General features: G+C 39.0%; 3 protein-coding genes across 4 annotated transcripts; 1 reads left to right on the top strand and 2 right to left on the bottom strand.

Moving 5' to 3' along the window:
- Window positions 1-1,867: 1,867 nt before the first annotated feature.
- cnot9 (CCR4-NOT transcription complex subunit 9) lies at window positions 1,868-6,353 on the bottom strand. The gene is made up of 8 exons (XM_029530545.1): window positions 6,010-6,353; window positions 5,258-5,443; window positions 5,013-5,128; window positions 4,271-4,380; window positions 4,073-4,182; window positions 3,668-3,766; window positions 3,463-3,554; window positions 1,868-2,320 (listed from the first exon to the last, which is right to left on the bottom strand). Exons 1-8 carry the CDS (start codon window positions 6,025-6,027, stop codon window positions 2,152-2,154), a joined length of 900 nt encoding a protein of 299 aa, XP_029386405.1. The 5' UTR covers window positions 6,028-6,353; the 3' UTR covers window positions 1,868-2,151.
- Window positions 6,354-6,463: 110 nt separating this feature from the next.
- Window positions 6,464-18,697, top strand: usp37 (ubiquitin specific peptidase 37). Its single transcript, XM_029530585.1, has 24 exons — window positions 6,464-6,609; window positions 7,488-7,708; window positions 8,980-9,130; window positions 10,124-10,212; window positions 10,303-10,418; window positions 11,238-11,315; window positions 11,640-11,728; window positions 11,936-12,029; window positions 12,175-12,330; window positions 12,582-12,713; window positions 12,851-12,974; window positions 13,189-13,430; window positions 13,534-13,651; window positions 13,780-13,859; window positions 14,076-14,240; window positions 14,400-14,453; window positions 14,686-14,833; window positions 14,915-15,134; window positions 15,401-15,567; window positions 16,458-16,518; window positions 16,767-16,882; window positions 17,146-17,215; window positions 17,735-17,873; window positions 18,089-18,697. The coding sequence occupies exons 2-24, from the start codon at window positions 7,535-7,537 to the stop codon at window positions 18,174-18,176; spliced, it is 2,871 nt and encodes a 956-aa protein (XP_029386445.1). The 5' UTR covers window positions 6,464-6,609; window positions 7,488-7,534; the 3' UTR covers window positions 18,177-18,697.
- A 1,124-nt stretch (window positions 18,698-19,821) lies between these two features.
- Window positions 19,822-21,694, bottom strand: ybey (ybeY metalloendoribonuclease). 2 transcript variants are annotated; one of them, XM_029530666.1, is made up of 5 exons: window positions 21,094-21,694; window positions 20,866-20,997; window positions 20,643-20,711; window positions 20,003-20,094; window positions 19,822-19,872 (listed from the first exon to the last, which is right to left on the bottom strand). In XM_029530666.1, exons 1-5 carry the CDS (start codon window positions 21,301-21,303, stop codon window positions 19,866-19,868), a joined length of 510 nt encoding a protein of 169 aa, XP_029386526.1. In that variant the 5' UTR covers window positions 21,304-21,694; the 3' UTR covers window positions 19,822-19,865. The 2 variants fall into 2 exon arrangements, with proteins under 2 accessions (XP_029386526.1, XP_029386525.1); XM_029530665.1 differs by lacking the exons at window positions 19,822-19,872; window positions 20,003-20,094 and having other exon boundaries at window positions 20,464-20,711.
- Window positions 21,695-21,783: the final 89 nt, after the last annotated feature.

A 21,783-nucleotide genomic window follows, 5' to 3' on the forward strand; every position in this document is an offset into this window, starting at 1 on the left:
TTTCTGTATTAGCACTGATAACAGCTAACAATCATGGGAAACATATGTTTGATGGAACAAAGCCAAATCCTACAATGACAGATGCTAGTTACATAAACACCTGCACTGCTTCTGGTCCCTGATAAAACAATGTCTTGGGGCAAGTCTGATACCTGATGATAACTGGAGATAACAAAAGATTGAGTATAAAGTATATGTATGAATTCAAGTTTGGTTTAAATCTAGTATAACATGTTAAAACAAAATCACAGCCGAATACAAGGTAAACTTCTGAACGACAAATCATAACACAAAGACGGAAAACATCAACAAACCCATTGTCAACCCACTCTAGGTAATGCACTTCCTGGGCCAGGCCTGTAATGACTTTAGCTATTGCAGCTCTTTTCTCATAAAAGGTAAAAAGATAAAAGAAAAACACACAATACATACTTACAATCATTCCCCAAAGGGACTACATTTTCTAACAAATGGAGGGTTTGGGTGTAGGTGTTTCCATGATGCAATGATGTCCATCTAAATCCTTGTGAGGATAATGGAACCAATGGGGGCAACAATCTGTTAATGCACCGGTAAAAGGGATAAAGGCTGAGCAGTGGTGCGTGGGGCTGTTAGAGGGAGCACTCAGTGAGTACAGGTGAGCCTTGGCAGACTCATATGGCCTAACTTCAGTGAGATGTTGTTTTCCACCTGATGGATCACCACAGGACAGCTCTGTGACTTGTGTGATTGATTTGGCTACATTTTTGTTTTTGTGTGTGCCAGAACCCTGTCCATGGGACAGGCACAAGCCTACCACTGGTTTGCCTTGTGGCTGGGGTGTGGCTGGGGTTTGTACCTAGGGCCTCTGCATGCAAAGCATGAAGCTCTACCACTGAGCTACGTCCCACGGCAGCATGACATTGCTCACGCTAGTCAAAAATAACTAGCTAAAGTGACTGGCATGGCATTTCAAGCAAACATCAAGATATTTCAAGAGTTTCAGATTTTTAGATTCACTGTTAGTCTTGCATTGTTTTAAACATCTTAAGCTTTGGGACTCTTGGGCTCCAGGAACATGCTAAGTGAAGGTCATCTTGTCTTGTCTGTTCTTTGGAAGCCCATTCTATTTTATTTGGTCTTTATTGATTTATAAACTTTATTTAAATTTTATTACTCTTCCACCTGAATTCATACTGATGTTTTTAGGTTTGGTTTTTTTTCCTGTGAAGCAGGTTGTGTTGCAGTTTCTTTGTCATTAAATATTGAAATATGCTAATAACAAAGTTTATTAAACCCTTTGAAGGTCAATGCCATTCTGTCTTGAATGAATAAGGCTGAAAACAGTTTATCAATGTCCTACGTGTAAAAGTTTATGAAATATCTTAAACATGACCAGCTCCTTTGCTTAGACAGAAATCATTCTGTATGACTGAGCCACCGAGTACTACCTGTAAAAACTATACAAAAACATGTTTGCTGAATTATAACCAGGTGACATCAGTCCACAGAAGATTGACTATAAATGGACAACAACCTGCAAGGCAGAATATTAAGTATTACTTGAAAGAAGGTAGCAGAAAATAAAAACAAAAGAACAAATAAGGGAAGAACGTTACATCAAGTTACAGTGAAAATGAGAAAAGATATTAGTTGTGATGTCTTGGTTGGATTACAATTGATGCCAACTTTCACTAATACAACCATTCGTATGGACATCATTGCTATTGACTGCTGCAATAAATACTTCCCAGCTGGCATTTTAAAGTACTCTCTTGAGATAAAGTATATTTTTATGGTCTTACAGAGAATGTTATTAGAAATAAAGAAAATGTTGTTAAAATATGACAGTTTGATCAACCAATTTTAAAGGATCCTGACAAAAATATCAGAGAATATCAATATTTTTTATTCTCAAATGTTAGCATTGGGTTTGAAAATTTACCCTCTAATCTAAAGAAAAAAAAAAAAATAATAATTTCAGATGTGATATGAGCCTCACATGGAGCTGACAGACAGATATGCTGATATAGATCCATCCAGAAACAAAATATTGTCTATTATCGAGTCCCTTTGCTTTGCACACAGTCTTAGCACCACATGTTGCAACATACAAAAATCTAGTCAGTGAGGAGAGTCTTTGCGTCACTGTCAGTGTACATGTCGTATTCGTCACTGTGGAGCCAATGGGATGCCTCTTGCGTCTGTCACCTGGCCTTCCTGCAGGTTCTTGACCAGCTGTGCCAGCCAACGCTTGGTGGTGGTGTCATCCTTCAGCACCTGGGCAAAAGTACTGTCTTTCAGCTGGTCTGGGAGGCACTGACGCAGGGCTTCTCTGGCTCTAGAGGAATGAATGGACGGAAGAAACCAATGTGGCTGAATTCCTGGCAACAACATCCTTCCACAGACTGCATCTTATTGCTAAAGTCATCAAGGCATTCAGGGTTAAAAACCTCTTCTGGTTGAACATTACCTCTACACACATGCAGAAACCTTAACCCTTATCTTACAAATAATATTGTCCACCTGCATTTTTGCTTATTTTAACCATTAAAAGGCCAGAAAATGTCCTGTCAGTAAGTGCTTTCGCAATTTTTTCAGGTTACTTAGAACCTTCAATATCTGGCAGTTTACAGCATGTTAAAAGAGTTTATTAACAGTTAACAACAAAGTAGCTGATTCGCCAACTTTTGGGAACAGTGCAAGTGGAAATACTGTGCTGACCCTAAACTGGCTGTGAGGCAAGTTCTCAGCTTTCAAGAACTGCTGGAATTTCTCCTATTGAGCGAACATTTGCGAACTTGTGGTAATTCGAAGTGTGGTTTTGCAAATGTGTCGCCACTGGCACACTCGGTTTAAAAGGGCTAAACAAAGGAAAGCTTAGTATTTAGATGAAGGCTGGTACTTGTGGAGCTTATTATCCACGACCAATTCTGTTTCCAGCAACACCACTCATCTGCAATGCTTTCCTCATATGCATTATTTATATTACTTAAAGGCCTTCTACCTATAATGGGGCATAGCTTTACTATCAGACTAGTTAAAAATATAAACATCAGTGGAACATACAAGGGACCCAATAAGAAACTGAGTGGAAGAGCCAATGGGATATATGGCTTAAAGGAGGAAACTGATAAAACTGATTTCTTCTGAGTTTTGTCTCAAAGTGGTTGTGTGCCTCCACTATGAAATGTTGTTATGGAAAATAACCAAAAGGAAGTTTTAGTTATTGGGTAACAAATTCATTCTCTGATCATTGATTGATCCTTTCAGTTCATGGACAAACATTAAGTCCTTACCACAGACCAGCAGGCCATTTAACTGCAGAGTCACATAAGGCTGTAATAATGGCATGGCTCCTCCTAGTGGCAACTACTGATGATCATGTTGTCAGGATGACAATTGAGTATTTGTCTTAAACAAATCAGCCATAATTAAAATAGCCAATGGAGAGAACACTGTATCTGGTGAAAAATTCTCTACCTGAGATTGTCTGAAAGGCGAAGGTAGCAGCGGACAACATGCTTCAGCAGACGTGCTGAAGGTTCTTTGGAAAGCTGCAACACCATTTTGCCCTGCAAAGAAAAAGATGGCGATAGAGACATACTGACAAAACAATGACGCCAAGTATCATCCTGTGCAGAGAGAAAATTCAGTCAAATATTGATGATTGCCAAGGCACACTTACAAGGATCATGGCCACATGAGAGAAACGTTCATAAGTCTGGCAAATGTAAGCCAAACCTGTGTCATCCAACAGAATCTTCTGTAGTATGAAAGTAGCAACCTAGCAAAAAAAAAAAAAAAAAAATAGCAAAACAAAGAGAGAAACAGTGAGCAGTGCAACCCAAATAATGTATAAAGGGATAAATATGCACAATATGCTAGAAAATTTATATTGGAATTATTTTAACAGGTATTGTGATTGCAATATGTAATTTCAGTTAAGATGCTTACATTTTAATTACATTGTAAAAAATTGTTTATGATAATGATGTTATTTAATGGGTCTTGTGTCAAACTAATACTCTCTTACAGCTGAACAATATGATTTGAACAGCAGACTGAGAAAGCACTGTAGTGTTTAGAATACCGTTTTGGAGAGTTCGCTGCCAGATTCCATGATACGAAGACACAGTGGGATGATTTCAGTGGTGAGGAGGAAGTTAATCACTTCTTGTTCATCAGTTTTGACCAAAGCACCTTAAGTAAACAAAGGGAGAAAATAGTGAAGCCATGGTTTTGTGTAAATAGTACTCATTCAAGAAAAAACTACACAGCAACAGGTTACCTATCACTCCGAGGCTGGTGAGTCGCAGGTACTCAAACGGACGGGTTTTGCTCACAGTGTGCAGAAAGGGATAAAGGAAAAGAGGGATGTGAGCAGCAAGAAAAGCGGACCTGGTGGAGAGCAAAAAATTAATAGGAATCAGTGGCACTTCACTTGCAAAATACAGTAAAAAATACAACCTCAATTCATAGCTTTGTGTCTTTTCTGTTGCAGTTGCCCTGAACAATGAAGACAAAACGTGACAAACATTCCAAGAAACTAAACTAATAAAGAGCATGGATTAAAGCCTCAATCATCAGATTATAAATTGAAGTCATATTCCTTCTTCTTAAAAAAGAAGGCTTTGATCAAGTGTCACGTCTGATAAAGGCATCCAGGGCTAAGAAATCAAATTTCCTGTTCTAATTCACCTGGGGATGCATAGCACCTTCATTGTCAGTTCCATATCATTATATTGGAAATGATAGTGTTTGTCGCGTAAAAATATTCAACTACAAACATGTCACACACATTTTTTTGTCAGTGACATGGTTCAAAGATTTGGAATGATCACCAAAGTCATTCGCTCATATTCATCTACTTTTCTAGAAAACTGTTTTGTCTCATCCATTAAATAGCTACATCTTAAGTCTTGTAAGTCTTGCTTTACTAACTTTTCATATGACAATCTACCATTAATATGGTAAAAATAAATAAAGTAAGAAAAACCCACAGTAATGTTCTATTACATAGGACTAATTACCGTGTTTCAGGGTGTGAGGCAACACATTGCAAAAGAGCCAGGGCATTGCACACTCTGTTAGACTGATGAGCTGTGAGTGTGGGTGGATTTATAGATGGATAGATGTTCACTATCTCCTATTGAAAGAACAATCAGAGGAGGAAAGAAATTAGTTAACTTTGTCTTCAAGGCCACACAATAGTGGACATTGGACAGAATGAGATGAATACATTTTTGGATGGGACAAAGAGCCTAGTATACCATACCTGCAACAGAGCTGCAATGGTGCCACAAGAATGCCACAGCATTGGAGCAAGGTCTGGCACAGATTCACGTTTCTTGCTCAGTTCCAGCAAAGCATTTTCTCTGGTTTCTGGACTGGACAACTCATTGATCCATTGGTAGATCTTCTCACGGTCCACCTGGGCCAGGGCTGTGACATTTGTCACAGCCTGTAGAGGGAGGTGGATGATGTGAGAAGAGATTTTAAGAATTCTTTTGAATACCATCATGAGAACACGAGAACATGGCATCACCTAATCAAGTTCAAGATATAAAAAATGTATGATTTGTGATTCCAATGCCAACAGCTTCATTCTGTCTTCAATGTGAATTAATTGACAATTTTAGGATCAATACTAGGATCTAACCACAATTACTCAAACTCATTGTGTATCAAGACAAAATGTGTCTTTGACACTATACATTGACTCGGCCATGACAAATTAGGCACCCAAACACTGATTATTAGTTTTAAGCAGATCCAAACGTGCCAAGACACAGCGCATGCCATAATGAATTTAGCGGAAATATGAATGAGTTTCAATTTGATTGAATGAAAATGGAATACAGAAAAACCGATAATCAGCACCATGGGGGAATGCATTTAAAAACATTATAAACGACCTTCAGCGAACTTAATAATTAACAAAGATTTTGTGTTTTTTTTTTATCCAATCACTGAAGGTAACAGCAACATATTTGGTGTAGTCAGTTACGCTGATATTTAGGTACTCACTGCTCCTGTCGCTAGCATTTCCTGAAGTTCTTAGTGCTCCTGGGCTGAAAACGAATGTTTAACCTGAAGAACGTCGAACAAACTAGTGAAGCTGCAATGAAACTAAGTTATACGGCGTCACGAACACAGTGTGCACAGCTAGCTCAAGCTAGCTGCTGAATGTCTTCACGAGTGGCGTCCAGTGCATCCGCATTACAAGCCACATATCTTCTTTAAAATAACAGGAAAACAAAACATTAATATTTTTGATTTTCTGTATTTTTAACCCTTTTGGATTCGGGAAAGTGAAAACTACCAATCTAAGAACAAAACGCAGTAGCAAATTTTCTCTTAAGCAACGGGAGCAAGCTGAACACAAATACAGAAGAAATATCGCGAGAGGTGGAGCGGACGTAGTCTCGGTTTTCATTTCCGTTGTAAATTTTCACATTCCCGCCATCATCGCGCAGCGCTGAGAGGCGTCGTGTGCTGGTCCGGTGTCAACAACACACATACAGGGGAGCAGGTGAATGCCGGCAAAACAAACTTTCTGCCCTTGGAGGACCAACGAAAACGTTTCTGCGAACTAAAAGTTTCAAGACGAGTGCATATCACCGACAGGTAAAGACGCGCGATGAAGAAATCAAACAGTGGTACTGTTTCAGCACCAATTTACAATCAGGCAAATTAGCCAGCTAGCTAGCTCCCGTTAGCCTGCTAAGCGACCCGCTAATGTCGGCCTCCTCCATCCATTCAGCGCCGCGCAGGAGTGGACGACATTACCTGCATCACAGACAGTCAGTTTGTCTGGTGTGTCACCCTGGATAGCTTTTCGTAACTTGGTTGCTATTTCACATATCGGTGTCAGATAGTCTTGTCAGAATAACGTTATCGTTAGATGTACGCGGGTCGTAATGTTACGGCACCTTCCTCTTCTATGCTGCGGCGATAGAAATTGGCCACTGGGCTCGTTTGATGGCTAATGCAAACAAGCTACGCTGGCTGGTGGTGAACCGCTAGCCTTTTAATATTAGCGCCGTAGATTCCATCACAAACATCTGCCAAAGTGTGGCAACAGTGTGCCGGGAGCTGACTATGAGAGAATGTAAGAGAAGCTGTTTGTCCACGACGCATTCGATTGACGCTGAATTTGTTGTGGCGTGAAACAAGCGCTCAGTTGTGAAGCTTTGGCCAGCATTGGTTATCTTTTTATGATTCACGGCTTTACCTGAGTAACATTTAGAGTGGGGAGCCACAGTCCCGTTACTTGTCTGTTATATAGCTTAGCGACAGCAAGTGCATTGCGTGTCAATAAGCTGAAAAATAGTGCTAATGGCTGCTTACAAATCGGCGAGTTTGTTCATTGCGCTCATTGGTCCGCTTTAATGTCACCTGTCTGAGGAGCAATAGCAGTAATTATAATTCTTGCTTGAGCGTTTAGTAACTGAATTCAGTTTTCAAAGCTAATAAGTTATATATAATTATGTATATTTGTTCAGGATTTGCTGGATCACACACCCAAAGTGCACCAACTGGATAGTAAGCCATGGCAACCATAGTGCCCAAACTCTCCAGCGGTGGTGCTGTTAAGATCCGCTTTAGCAGCATAGACATGGGCACCACCAGATGGAAAGAAGGAACTTTTGAGTTCCTGGAAAAGGACAACAAAGTCAATCTCTGTCTGAGGTTCAACTGTGGTGGAGCTTCAAGAACGTTCCAGGTATTTTTATCTTTTTGCTTTATATGTACTTATTTAGCTGCGGATGAAAGATGATAGCTTATGATTTTGTAGCAAGGAATTTGTAGTTTTCTTTGAGTTGTTTAAGAAGATTTTGTCTCATCTGAAGAAATATGGTAAGTCATTGATGCTTCACCCTCACTACCTACATATTTGAAGCCACAACGAAAGCAGATCCTAGGCAAATAATGAAATCTTTAAGGAAGTATGATTAAAAAACACAAGTGAAGTATGGCAGATGTGAGAATTTTTTTGTCACTAATTTGCGCTTTAATTTGCACAAACAAAGCAAATATTTGAAGTGCTACATTTTGTGAAAACGAGCAGAAATGTAACTTAAATTACACTGCATGATAAGAAGGATCTTGTGGATTTTTTATGTGTGGTAGCAGAATCTCTGCCAATGGGGAAACCAATAGCAGCTCAAAGAAAACCTGTTCTTATTTCCTGTACCTAATTCGTAGCCTGACACTGGTTTAATATATCTTTTATATGAAAGATATTGTGGTGGGTCAAAGTACAGAAGTACGTGTGCAACTTCTATTTTATTCTAAACTTTATTAAGGTGCTTTGATTTCTGGACTGATTTCTGGTAAGCGCATGCTACCTCGTTAGTGTTATTTGTAAGATGTCATTCTACTTTGATAAATAAAATACGAGTGGTGATGTCACATGAAAAAAAGCATATCATAGCACCTGCCCACCTTCTGCTGTTGAAACCTTAAACACTAGTCCTGCTGTGGGCTTCCTCACGTTACAACTAAAATGATATATGTCCTCAACATGAAATAACCTGTTTGCTTCATTCTGGTATGTTTTATTTGAAAGATGGTGACTGAGCAGTTTGAATGGATCAGTCATCAAACCACAGTAGAAATTCAAACCAGCTGAATGAGCTGTAGGCAGGCTTGTCATGAGTTGGCTAGTGGTTGGTGCCCCAAAATGAATGGCCCAACACACAATTGCTCACAAGCAAGGGGTTGTGGATAAGGATTAAATCAAATGGATAATCAATTTTCAAAAGGATTCTACAACTCCAGGAATGGTTTGACTTGTTTCTGGAAGCTTTCTGAAAACTATCACCCTTCAAGCCCACAGAGATTTAGGAGTTAACACAAACAATGGTGCAAATTTTAAATAAAGAAAAAGATAAATCGTTTTGGCTGAGCTGACCCAGCATTTTTGACACATGATGCTATAAGTGTAAAAATAAAATTATAATTCAAAGTTTAAGTTGTTCTTCTTGTCCTCAGCTAAGCCAGAATGTGAAGAGCATTAATCAGAACCTGAATCGAATCATACTGACCTTAAAGGACAACAGTGTCATCACCTTGGATAAGATGCCTCTGACTCTGGTTCAGAAGACAAAAGAATACCTGGAGAAGCTGAGGCAGCCAAAGCCAGGTAATTAGACCAGTGTAAATACATTCACAGATTCATGCATGGTTCACTGCAGGAAAAGGTGAAGTATAGGGGAAAAACAGGCACTCTGTTCTTATTTGTCATGGATACAGTCATATTTGACATTACAGCATTTCACAGCATACAATAAAAGAAGTGGTGCGATACTAAAGAGATACCTCAGCTCACAGACATAAAGAAATATTTGATACAAGTGCCAACAAAATTGCATTTTCTTTAATTTTATTTGTTTTTTAATGAACAAAATTCAGATATAGCAACTACAACTTGTGGACTTTAAGCACAAACTTGCATGATACCTGCAACATTTTCTTCATTTTGCATGTTGAATCGTCTCATAACTGGATGTTGAGCATTCTTGTCTGTGTTGTTCATTTGAAATGCAAGTAGTCAGTGTATTTAACAGAGCTTTAGCATTTGGGTCCATTTCATTCTGCTTTATTTTCATACTGTTGTTCTGTTTTTGTGATGTTACAAGGTTTTTCTGTGCCTTCTGCTCATGATTATACATAGCTACTTTTCATTGTCTTACAGTCTCCAAGAACATGTGTTGGTCTGACAATCTCAAGCAACAATGACTTCAGTCCGTTGGCTGATCTAAAAACCAATTTGTCAAAGCAACAGAATTTTAGATGGCAAATAATAATCAACTTTGACCTTGCGCTGAAACATCTGAAAACCTATAAGAACGCTCATTCTGATATTAAATGTTATTTAGTAACAGTTCAAAGGTATTTTACTATACAATACTGTCATTATTTTCTGTTTAAGTTTTATTTAAAGAACACAATGAACCACAGAAATATTGGTAGTGAAATGATTTGTGGTCTTAATGGCAGCTGCAGGCTGTGCAAAAAGCTAAATATTGCGGTGGTGCTCCTTCAGAGTGGAATTCCAAACTTAAAAATGAATTATTTAAATAATCATTTTGTTCACATTCTTAGTCCTAGTCTCTTACTTTTATTTATTTTACAGTTTTAAAATCATCCCACGGAAGTGCCAACTTCAGCGTGCTTGGGAACCGCTCTGTGAAAAATGAGACCAATCCGTCGGGGGAGAAACAGGTAAGCAGTAGCACAATAGGAAGACAGTGAAGAAAGTGCTGAGGAAAATGCATGTTAAAGTTAAATATCTAGACTCCCAATATCTTCCAGACAACACCACGACGACAGAGCGCAGAAAGCCGAGAGGACACAACACCACGGAAACCTCTGGGCAGTCCAAGCAGAGCTGCCTCCACTCCAACTCGCACTGGACTCTCTGAGAATAGGTAAGATCCTGTAGCTGATAGATAACAATGACATAAGCTCTCTTCTTATTGATAGTAATCATTTTATTCATCTACCTAGTTGCCAAATGGTAATTATTTTGTTCATTACATGTATTAAAATGCTCAGTGATTTAATTTTGTTGTTTTTTTTTAAATAAAACTACAATCCTCTACTTATATTGTTTTTAAAAAAAAAAAAGGCCAACTTCTTTTTTTTATGATAGCACACACATGAGTTTTGGTAATAGTTTTTCTCTGTACAGACAATGGTAGTTTTGTATCTTTTTTTTTTTTTTTTTTTTTTTTTTTTCTGCTGGCAATCATCCCACGTAAGATTCATTCTCCTAAAAGTTGTTGTTTCACCAGATACCTGTTACACCGTCTGACCAACAACATAAATTCAAGAGTTTCTTCAATCAACCAACCATTTCTCCACTTTAACAATGGCCAGATTAGACCTGTTAATAAAGTAGTTGGTGCATAATAAGCCTGACAGGTCTCCAAGATCTGCAGAGATTGTCAGTTACTGGTGTCCAGAGTTTAAACAATGTAGAATACCTTTCAGCCGCAATAATGCCCACTACAGACTGCAGTTCCAAATTGATCAAATCAAATTCACCCAAACTCTTTCCTTTTTTTTAAAAAAAAGGAATCCAAATGCAGCTGTCTTGTCTGTTTTTAACGTAATTTGTTTCTTATGCTACTTACGCCCAACTTTCTTGTATTTCTTTGAAATCCATTGAACAAAATCTTTGTATGATAATTTGCTCTACAAATACGTTTGCCTTGGGACTGAAGTTGCTCTCTCTTGTTTTTCAGGAGTGAAAAGAGAAAGAGGCTCCTTAATTCTGAAAGTGACCTGACTGAGGACTATCCCAAAGAAAACGACTCCTCAAGGTTAAAGCAAAACACCTATGTACCAAGATTGAGATTTAGTGATGCTGACCTGATTTATGCAGCATTTTTCTCAGAGCCCTAAGCTGTGCTTTTGCATGCGTGTGTGTGTGTGTGTGGGTTTTGTTTTTTTCCCCCCCAACTAATCTGGTAAGACAATTGACTTTGTATATTGCTTATAATGGCAATGTACAATTAAATGGGTAAATAGTGTTACAAAATTATTTGATTTATTTAGCTATTTATTTGATAAATGCACTTAATTTAATATTTAGAAATTTTCTGATTCCAGTCAGATAACCTCTAAATATTTCTATACCTTCTTAGCAACAACAAGGCCACTTCAGACCCCTCCAGGAAGTTTCTACTGAGCTGCAAAGAGAAGCTGAAGCAGTCGGAGGAGAACAGGAGCTCAGGTAAACTTCTTTGTCCAAAGTACAGCAGCAATGCCATCCAGTGAATAAAAAGCTAGCCTTCTCTTAACTTTGTGTGCATTTATATGCCCTAAAATAGTAGTTTTCTGTTGTGTTTCTGTGTTGAGTTTTGGTAGACGAGGTACATTGTTTCTTCTCTTGAGATTTAACCCGACTCATGTGTCACCACACTTTTCCTCTTATGCACAGCTCCATTGGGTTCAACTCCCCTGCAGCCATCGTCATTCTACGGCAGTCGATCTGTGACTAAAGACTACAGCCAGACCCACTCTTTCCTGGACAGGTAAACATCTTCACTGTTCATCTTAAATGCACATCTTAAAAAGTTATCAGACTTAAAATACAAATTAAAATTGTCTGTAAATTGCTATGCCATCTATAGGCTTTTACTGCTCATTGATGCCTTTAATGTTGTAAAATTTCCTCAGACCGTCCAGTACGACACAGACCACCACAGTAAAGAGAAGCCTCATGCTGCCCAATCACTCCACTCCTTTCAAGAAGGTACGCCCTTCTATAGACTATGGTGGCTGGAATAAACAGAGGCCCTCCACTCTGGCCCAGCCTCAGCCTCCACTGCAAGGGTAAGAATAAACCAGATGGGTTCCATTAAATGTGAGGAAAGAATAGATGGCACGTGCTGTTCTTGTGGGGAAAAAAAACAGAACATTCTGTCTCCAAATTCTATTTTATGTTTGTAATTTAGTGCATGTATTATGACACAGTAGAATAATGACACGAACATTTTCACAAATTTCTAAGAACCAAAGCTGAGTCTTAAAGTCCTCTTAAAACCTGCCAGTTCACATGCAATTCTTTAACATGTATTTTCCAGATTTTCCAACCTGGGCAACACTTGCTACATGAACGCCATCCTGCAGTCTCTCTTTAGCCTCCCCTCCTTCTCTAATGATATGCTGAGGCAGAGCATCCCATGGAAGAAGGTGCCCATCAATGCATTACTCAGGTACTACATTTTAGCTTTTTCACGATCTGCAGTGAATAGCTGCAGCAATACAAATTGTCTCCTTTTTCAAAACTTGCACTGCAGTTCGATAATTTCAATAAGTTTCAATCACCATGAGTTATCTACTGTTCTTGCAGACGGTTTGCTCATCTTATGGTCAAGAAGGACGTTGGCTGTCCTGAGACAAAAAAGGACCTTTTGAGGAAAGTGAAGAGCGCCATCTCTTCCACAGCTGAGCGCTTCTCTGGAAACATGCAGAATGTGAGAATGCCTTCTGGGAACAGTTCAGACAATGTGGCCATAAAAGATAGATTTCATACTACATCTTTTCACCAGATTAACAATATTTTTTTTTTGTAATTTATTTATTTAATCTGCTTCAGTGCAAATGTATATGATCTGTAAACAATTATCCAATGTGTGTTCAGTTATAAAAGTCAAAGAAATATGAATTCATTGTTCACAATTTCATTAGGATGCACATGAGTTCTTAAGCCAGTGTTTGGACCAGTTGAAGGATGATGTAGAGAAAATGAACAAGACCTGGACAAATGAGGCTTTAGCCTCCTCTTCGTCTGGTGTGTGTGAGAATGGCCAAGAGGCCATGTCATCGACAGTTGGTCAGCCTGGCGAAGAAGTGGACACATCTCGCATCTACACCTGTCCTGTGGCTGTCAATATGGAGTTTGAGGTGCAGCACACCATCACCTGCAAAGGGTGAGGCCTGTCTCCTCCCTGATGAGTATTTTACAAAGTATCTTTTTATTGTATGGGACTCTTGTAGAAAAAATACATGGTATGTTTTACCTTTGTTTTGCAGCTGTGGTGAGGTGGTGATGAAGCGAGAGCAATTCAATGACTTGTCCATTGACCTACCTCGCAGGAAAAAAACCCTCCCACTTCGCTCCATCCAGGACTCTCTGGATCTGTTTTTTAGGGTGAGTCTTTAACATTTGCAAGTTAAACCTTTGATCCTTCGGAACAGGATAACGTGAAACAATCAGGCATTACCTGACTGCATTATAATTGAACATGCATCAATCCAAGTTACCTTTTCCCTTTGCAGATGGAGGAAATTGAGTATTCATGTGAAAAGTGCAACGGGAAAGCAGCAACTGTTACACATAAATTCAGCAAACTGCCCAGGTATCGGCTCAGACTATTAGTTGAGTGAAATGTACGTGCATGATGGCAAATTGTGACACAAGGAATTAAACACTGAGTTAACAAAAACACAATTTTAGCTGTTGCTGGGCCTCATTTAAAATCACAGCTGGTATTTACTTTAAACATCTATTGACAACGAGGGGAGAAACAAAAATGCTATTGACATTTCTTTGTCTGAATCCTCTCTTTCTTCAGAGTTCTCATCCTCCACCTCAAACGCTACAGCTTTAATGCTCAGCTGTCTCTGAACAGCAAGCTTGGCCAGCAGGTGGTGATTCCCCGTTACTTGACCCTGCTATCCCACTGCACTGAATCTACAAGACCCCCTGTTAGTCTTGGATGGAGTTCCCAAGCCTCCATGTAAGGCCTAAACACATAGAAAAAAATGTATCAATAAAACCTTAAAAACATTTGACATTTTAGGTAATTACATCCTTAACTGTTGGCTTAGAAATTATGGTTTATTAGTTTGCAGTAAATAATTAGTCTTTCTGAAGGTTGTCTTTGTGCTTTTCAAAGGTCCAGAACGCTCAAGACATCACAGTCACTCAACTCTTCCACAGCACTGCTCAGGTAACTCCTGCTGGCTGTACAGTACTTGATGATGTCAAACAGGAAAAATTAAACAAGTGTTGCAGTGTATACCTCTTAACTCCAAACTATCCAGTCATAGGTACTCTGCTCAGCCTCTTTTTAGTATCAAACATTTGACCTGTCACATACTAAATGAATTTGATGTCCCAGAGCTAATGTCTACTTTTAGCTTGAAAAGTCCATAACTTGGCTCTATACATTGTGTGTCCAGAAGGATTGGTGGGAAAATGGCAAACACCAACTGCACCACGTTCCTTGTGGACTCTGACTGTGAAGAAGAGCCTAACAGAAGGGTGAACACAAGCCGCAAGCGACGCCTTAGCAGTTGTTTGCCTGATGATGATGACCGACCAGAAGAGGTGAGGTTCTCTGACTGTGGAATTCACGATTCAGACCCTTGTTTTCTATTACTGTTCTAATGCTCTCTGGTGGATTTTCAGAGGGGGGTGACAATAGATTCTGCAGACTTCAGTGGTATTAACGATGAAGAAATGCTAGCAGCAGTGCTGGAGATGAGTCGTCAAGAGGCCGGCCTTTCTGCTCCACCCCCTATGGAGGATGAGCCAACTAGCAGCCCAGACACAGGGTTTGGGGACACGGATGCACATGACCTGGCCTATCACACAGATCTGCTGGAAACGGATAGCAAAAAGCCTGCAGGTTGTCCAACATTTTGTTGTTACACTAAACAGGAGATTTGGAAGAGGCAGCCATGTCTGTTATTTTTCTCTAATAGATAGAAGGATAGTGTACGAGAGGGTAGCATGGATTTCAATGCATTGTTCTGCATACATCAGACTGTCACAGTCAAATATGAATGTTCCACCCAAACTAACCCTATTACTGAGTGCCTGTCTCTGAACGTAACTTTACTGTGGTTTTAGTGTGGTGTTAATTGACTTTGAGTACATTGTGATATTCTGTAGATTTATTGGATTCCTTGGACTTGACCATGGATGAGAACAAGGAGAACCAGACTCCAGAAGGTGTGCAGCAACAAGGCGAGCTAGACTGGGTCCAGCAGTATAGTCTCGATCAGGAGAGGGAGGAACAAGAGCTGCAGCAGGCTCTGGCCCAGAGCCTTCAGGAGCATGTAAGATCACTGCCATGTGACATCTGCAAGGTTTATTTAGACAATGGAACAATGTTTTTGAAACTTTGTTCCGTAATCCAGCACTATGATACCATGGTGTTGTTCATATGCAGACTGAAAGTGATGGTTTGGTTTATTTGACATGTAGTTGTGAGGCACTGATCTATGATCAGTGTATTAGCTGCTCTAAATTTAAATCAACTGCAGGAGCTGATTGATGAGCTGCTGTGGACAGGATCAGCAGAAAAAACCTGTTTATTTTATATATATATATATATATATATATATATATATACACACACAACTTTGATTTAACTGTTAAACCTTAAGAATATTTCAGCTCTTTATCTTTCAGTTAAAACAAAGTGAAGTTTTTCTTTCTAATTGACTCTGGCAGTGGCATTGTAGGTGAGATAATGTGCGTAGGAATGAGCTGTTTTCATGGAAGGAAAGAGCTGAAATTTAAACAAATTCTGGATTTTTTTTTAACATTATTATTTTTCAGAAAGTGTCTTAAACTGCTGATCCTGTTCACAGCAACCCATCACTCGGTTCTTGCGTAGATTAATAGATCATAGCCCCATGTGAAATAACCTGAGCTACTATTTTAATGTAGAAACTGGGATAATGGCTAAATAAAGACACTGAAATTTGTACCCACATCAAAATTTTCCTTTTCTGGAATCCAAATGACCATCCAGTCTGAGCTGGTGTTCATGTAAAGGTTCTCTCAGTTGTGTTCAAAATGTGAGAAATGATTGAAGCATTAACTTCATGCACAAGTGCATGTGAAATACCAGAAGATATAAGCTGAGCAAACATTCACTGGTAAGGTTTTTCCGAGCAAATCTTAGTGATGCTATCCTTTGCCCCCACCTCACCCCCTACAGGAGGCCCAAGAGATGAGAGAGGATGATGATCTGAAGAGGGCTACTGAGCTCAGCTTGCAAGGTATTAACTAACCCAAGAGAAGTACTCAAAAGCAAAAACTTAGTAATATTGACTAAATTGAGCTGGAGATAGCCAATGAGAGACTCATCCCTGATTGAGTGTTGCAGATTTTCCATGAACAAAAGATTCAACAAAAGTTAACATTTGCCTCAATCAAGTGTTCAAACCATTTAAATAGACAGTTGAATTAGACTAATCATGCTGAGAGATTGTTCGACCTGTATCAATTTCCACTTCTCACCCAACAGAGTTTAACAATTCCCTCCCTGAGCTTATATGCTCAGATGAAGATTCTGGCAATGAGGATGTGTTGGACATGGAGTACACAGAGGCAGAGGCTGAAAACTTAAAGAGGAATGCTGAGGTACTCAACATCCTGCTCCATGCAATACCTGCCCATTCATTAAAAGTATATGTGCAGCCACTGTGTTATAAGTGAAGTACTAATCTACTTTTCCCCTATTTCCACAATAACTTGAAAAGTAATGGCTATCCCTGCAAACGAACTGGAGCTAAGAACCCCTCAACATTTCAGCCAAACGTGTCTTCCTATACTACTGATGCACAGTGTGCACTCGATACTCTAAGTTGCTTTCATTTGCGTGACCTAAACCCTCTAATCTACAGAGCGGAGACTTGGCCAACTCTTTTAGACTCATCAGTGTTGTCAGTCACATTGGGAGCAGCTCCTCCTCTGGTGAGTGCTTATTTGTGTATGTGCCTCGGCTCTAATATAAATAAACCAATCCTCTGTCAACTGTATTGCACAGGATTGGTTTACAGTTACTTCCTGCTTAATTCAAAATCACTCAACGTGTCAGATAAAAAGTATGAGTATGAAAAACCCAGTGTGAACTGTTGTGCTACAAACTGATCACTTATGATCAAAACATCAAAGGCGTTAATGTAGCTTCTAACAGTCATGCAGTCATGTTTCATATGGGGTAATACTGAGTTATGTCATATATTATATTTTTACCTCAGACTGAACAAGGTGACGTGAATATCCAGAAAGGGAATTTTATTTATTTATATATATATATATATATATATATATATATATATATAATAAAAATCCCTTTCTGGATATTCACAGGTCACCTTGTTCAGTCTGAGGTAAAAATTACACTATGCCCTCTTCAGCTATATAATGGCACATAACGCCCAGTCTTCACTGGAGTTTTCCCACAAGTTCTTTTGTTTTTCCTCACTCTAGGTCACTACATCAGTGATGTGTATGACATGAAGAAACAGTCATGGCTGACCTACAACGACCTGGACGTGTCACGCACACAGGAAGCAGCTGTTCAGAGAGACCGAGACCGAAGTGGATACATCTTCTTCTACATGCACAAGTGAGTTAATGGAATAATTAAATGAGCGTACATGAGATACAACTGGTATCTTAAATTAATCAAATATTAAGTTGTTATATATAGTAGTTCTGGGTTAGGTTTTGTGGCATGTTTTAATCACAGTAAACACTTTTTTTTTTTCTTTTTTTTCTTTTTTGTACAACTGTATGTATAGTAATATGCTTTTTTTCAGTTGTTATCTTGTATGTCTGCAGGGATGTGTTTGAACAGTTATCAGAGTTGGAGAGAGCTGGATCCAGCAGCACTTCAGAGGCAGGCAGGAATGTCCTGCAACCCCTCTGAGTGCTAATCTTCAGACAACAATCCATACACTCTCTGCTACATGGAGCTCTCCTCTGAACAACCTTGAGTACTACTGATTGCCGTCCTATTTTGGTCGTCTTCAGGCACTTCTCCTCTAAACATCACTAAATGCCAGGCTCAGGTAGCACCTGTAAATGCAACACGTGCTAATCTGACAAGACTCAATACCAGAAATGCAGTTAAAAATGTTCAGTGGATCAAATTATGCCTCCTTGTTTATGGGGCTTTGAGTTTTTCTTTGGTATGATTTTATCAAACAACTGTTTTGTAAAGGTTTTCTTTGTTTCCTAATACATTTCTTTCAAGGCCATTCATTCAGACTTTGACTTAAAGCAACTATCAAACACCAGGTGCTACTGGTGCTTCATAAATTGTATGTTTGCAGACCCTTTATTTCCCATATAAACTAAATAAAGATTTATTCTATGTTGGATTATAAACTATTAGAGTTAAAGGGTTGTTGTATTTAGCGGGTACATTTGGTGCAAAATATATATATATATATATATATATATATATATATATATATATATATATATATATATATATATATATATATATATATATATATATATATATATATATATATATATACATACATTCTGGCAAAGATTGGCCAATTCAAATCTGCTTTCTGTTGGGAGTGTGAACATTTTTCCTGGTTTCTTTTTGTGCTTCACTTATAAGATGCTATTTGTGTGGCTGTCTCTATTTACAAAGTTGCCCTGTTTTTACTGATTACTTCTCAGTAAATCCCAACAGTTTTGACCTTGTGCCTCCCAAGAAAACTTTTATAAATGTGTATACAAGCTTTACTTTGAAAGTTGCACAGCTAATTTTTGAGTATGTTTGTCAAACCTCAATAAGTAAGTCAGATGTTTCTCTATAAAAAGCCGACAGATTTTTATATTTATTGCAGTCAATGGTTGATGGATCTGAATGAATCCGTCAACATATACCATGGTAAGTAGAATTCATAAATACTAGACCAGGAGGAAAGCTAGTTATAATGCAATCTTGTTTCATCATATTTATGGACAGTATTGTTGACCTTGCAGCTCTGCCAACCCTGTCCATGTAGTTCTATCAGATGTGCTTGAATATTTAAGGAATCAAATGAGTGTATTTCTCTGTTCCTGTGGTTGGATTTAAAACCAGACATTGTACAGTTTTCTGTTACCCATGTAAAAAACAAAATTGCATATTAGTATGTTATGACTAATGTGTAGTTTGTCTGGACGTATTCAGGCCACTTCAGCCCCCTACTAAAACAAGTTCATTACAGTATGCTAAAGCATGAGTAATAAATCTGAATGGGCAGAGCACGTTAGTCTTGATACCCAGCTCTGCATAGTTCTGTTAGAAATGTCCGGCATTAATAGCTAACTTCCTGGAACTGAAGTGCTCTGTTGCACTAGGGCCATTTGAGTTTTTATAAATCTACATTTCTGAAACATGGCACCTACCTGAAAATCCTGTCCCAAATGCAGCAGTGTTAAGAGGGTAAAATGTATTTGTGAACTAAGAATGAAAAGCTTTTTTTTTTTCTATCCTTCATACACAACTGATTCTTCCTAAAGCAGATTTTAATAAAATATTACAGTGAAAGTGCACAGCCTTTTTAGCTTGGTGTTTAAAAGTCTTTAATAACACAAATTCAGCTGCAGGTCAAAGTCTGTAAGAAAACAGTGGCAGCAAATAAGGGTTGTGAATGAAATGGTCCACTTTTGTTATAGAACAGTGCATAAATATAAAGCACCACAGCTTGTTGAGCTGTACAGGCAGTAGGTGGCGGTCACTGTCACCTGTCTTGATTGCATCCTTTCATCAGTGGCTCAAGGTGGTGGCCTGTGAGCCTGTTGTACTCACTCAGAATGTAGTTTTCCCTCTGCAGCATCTGAACATAAAAGTTATGATGCATTGTGGCAATTAAGATGGATCAGAGCAAAGCCCCTCTAATGTATTGTGAAACTTGATCAAAATGCACTTGGGGAATTGACAGATTTTTGCGTTTTGTTTTGTTTTTTTTTCCTCTTCCAGTTCCATCTTTCTGTTACCACTACTGTGAATAACCCACAGACTTCAACATCAACAGTTTCTTGAAAAAAACTAAACAAAACAGGGCACTATGCTGTATGGATAATCAAAAGTATTACTTATCAAAGACATTGATAAGTAATAGATTGGAGGGTTGAAATGTATCAGTGCTAAAAAAAAAAAAAAAAAAAAAAAAAAAGGACTCCATTCAGCTCAACTGCACTAGAATGGAATGGTGAATATTAGATACATGCACATGACTGATTGTACCAAAATTCATATAAAAGCTATATTGTCTGTGTGGTAGTAGAGGTTGCAGAAATAGAGAGAGAGAGAAAGTGTTACTTTGTATTCTGGGTGAACTAATCCTTGAATGGTGTTCTGCACAGTAAGATTCGCCATACAAACCTCAGTCCATTCTTCCTCTGTCTCGTGTCTGTAGCCCAACAGGTGACAGATACCATGAGCAGTGACAACCTGAAAAGAGTGCATCAATTCATCAGCACCAGCACCACGGTGAAAGTTACTGGTGTCTGTGTATATAAATTAACTAACTAACCAAGCACTTTCTAAAAGCTGGAAAATGTTTATCATAGATGAAACGAAAGTGATCCAGCCTGCAGCTACTCACAGTGAGAGCACCATGCAGATCTAGGGATTCCTCCTGACACTGTTGCATCACGAACTCCACCCCCAGGAAAATGTCCCCGAGATTCAGTTCATCCCTGAGGACGGGACATGGCATCTTACCAGGTCTAAGGTCCTTCAAAAACACACCTCAGTCAGTGGAAAACTAAAAACAACTGGAAGTCATTGAATTCAAGAGCTTCCTGATGTGTTTGTATGTAGCAACTTTTACCTCGTAGAAAGGAAAAGACAGGACATCTGTGGGCACGTTCTTCTTCCTGTAGATGTTGTTAATTTGCTGAATTCTGCGGTTGTCGACGCAAATGATGCCAAGATCGAATTTCTGGATCCCCAGGATGTGTCTCAGTGTGTCCACATCCTTGCGCAGCCTGGCACGGCGAATAGGCACCACCTTTTGGAGATTCCGGAGTACTACTCCCATTTTAAAACTGAGCTTAAAAAGACAAAACGGCTCCTAAACAAAAAACAAAACATGGATGAACGTAAAACTAACCCACCACAAACGACGGCCAGACACAATAGCTAAGTCGCGGCAGGTTTTTTGATAACGGCGAGTTAGCTTTGCGTTAGCAGCGACCGATGCTCTGCCATTCCGGGTAGGCACATTTCAAGGTGATACGGCCCGGCGGCGTCAAGACAAATTTCCCCAAACCCGATTGTGAAAGTGTTCTCTTCGTCGTGTGGATATTATACTGTCTCTGAATAAAAAATGTATGAATTAAGTTATCAATAAAATGAAATTGTTCGCTTGCGTTGCAGGTTCCAAACCCTTTAGACCAATCATTCAATCGCAACGTAGGCAACCGCGGAACGGACTTTAACGTTGAATGGGGACCAAAAGGGATGTCGGACAGGAACCGGATGTGGGGGTGAGTTTGAACTGACCCCCCCCCCCCCCCCT

Source organism: Echeneis naucrates, chromosome 21, assembly GCF_900963305.1.
Source record: "Echeneis naucrates chromosome 21, fEcheNa1.1, whole genome shotgun sequence".
NCBI classification, from domain to species: domain Eukaryota; kingdom Metazoa; phylum Chordata; class Actinopteri; order Carangiformes; family Echeneidae; genus Echeneis; species Echeneis naucrates.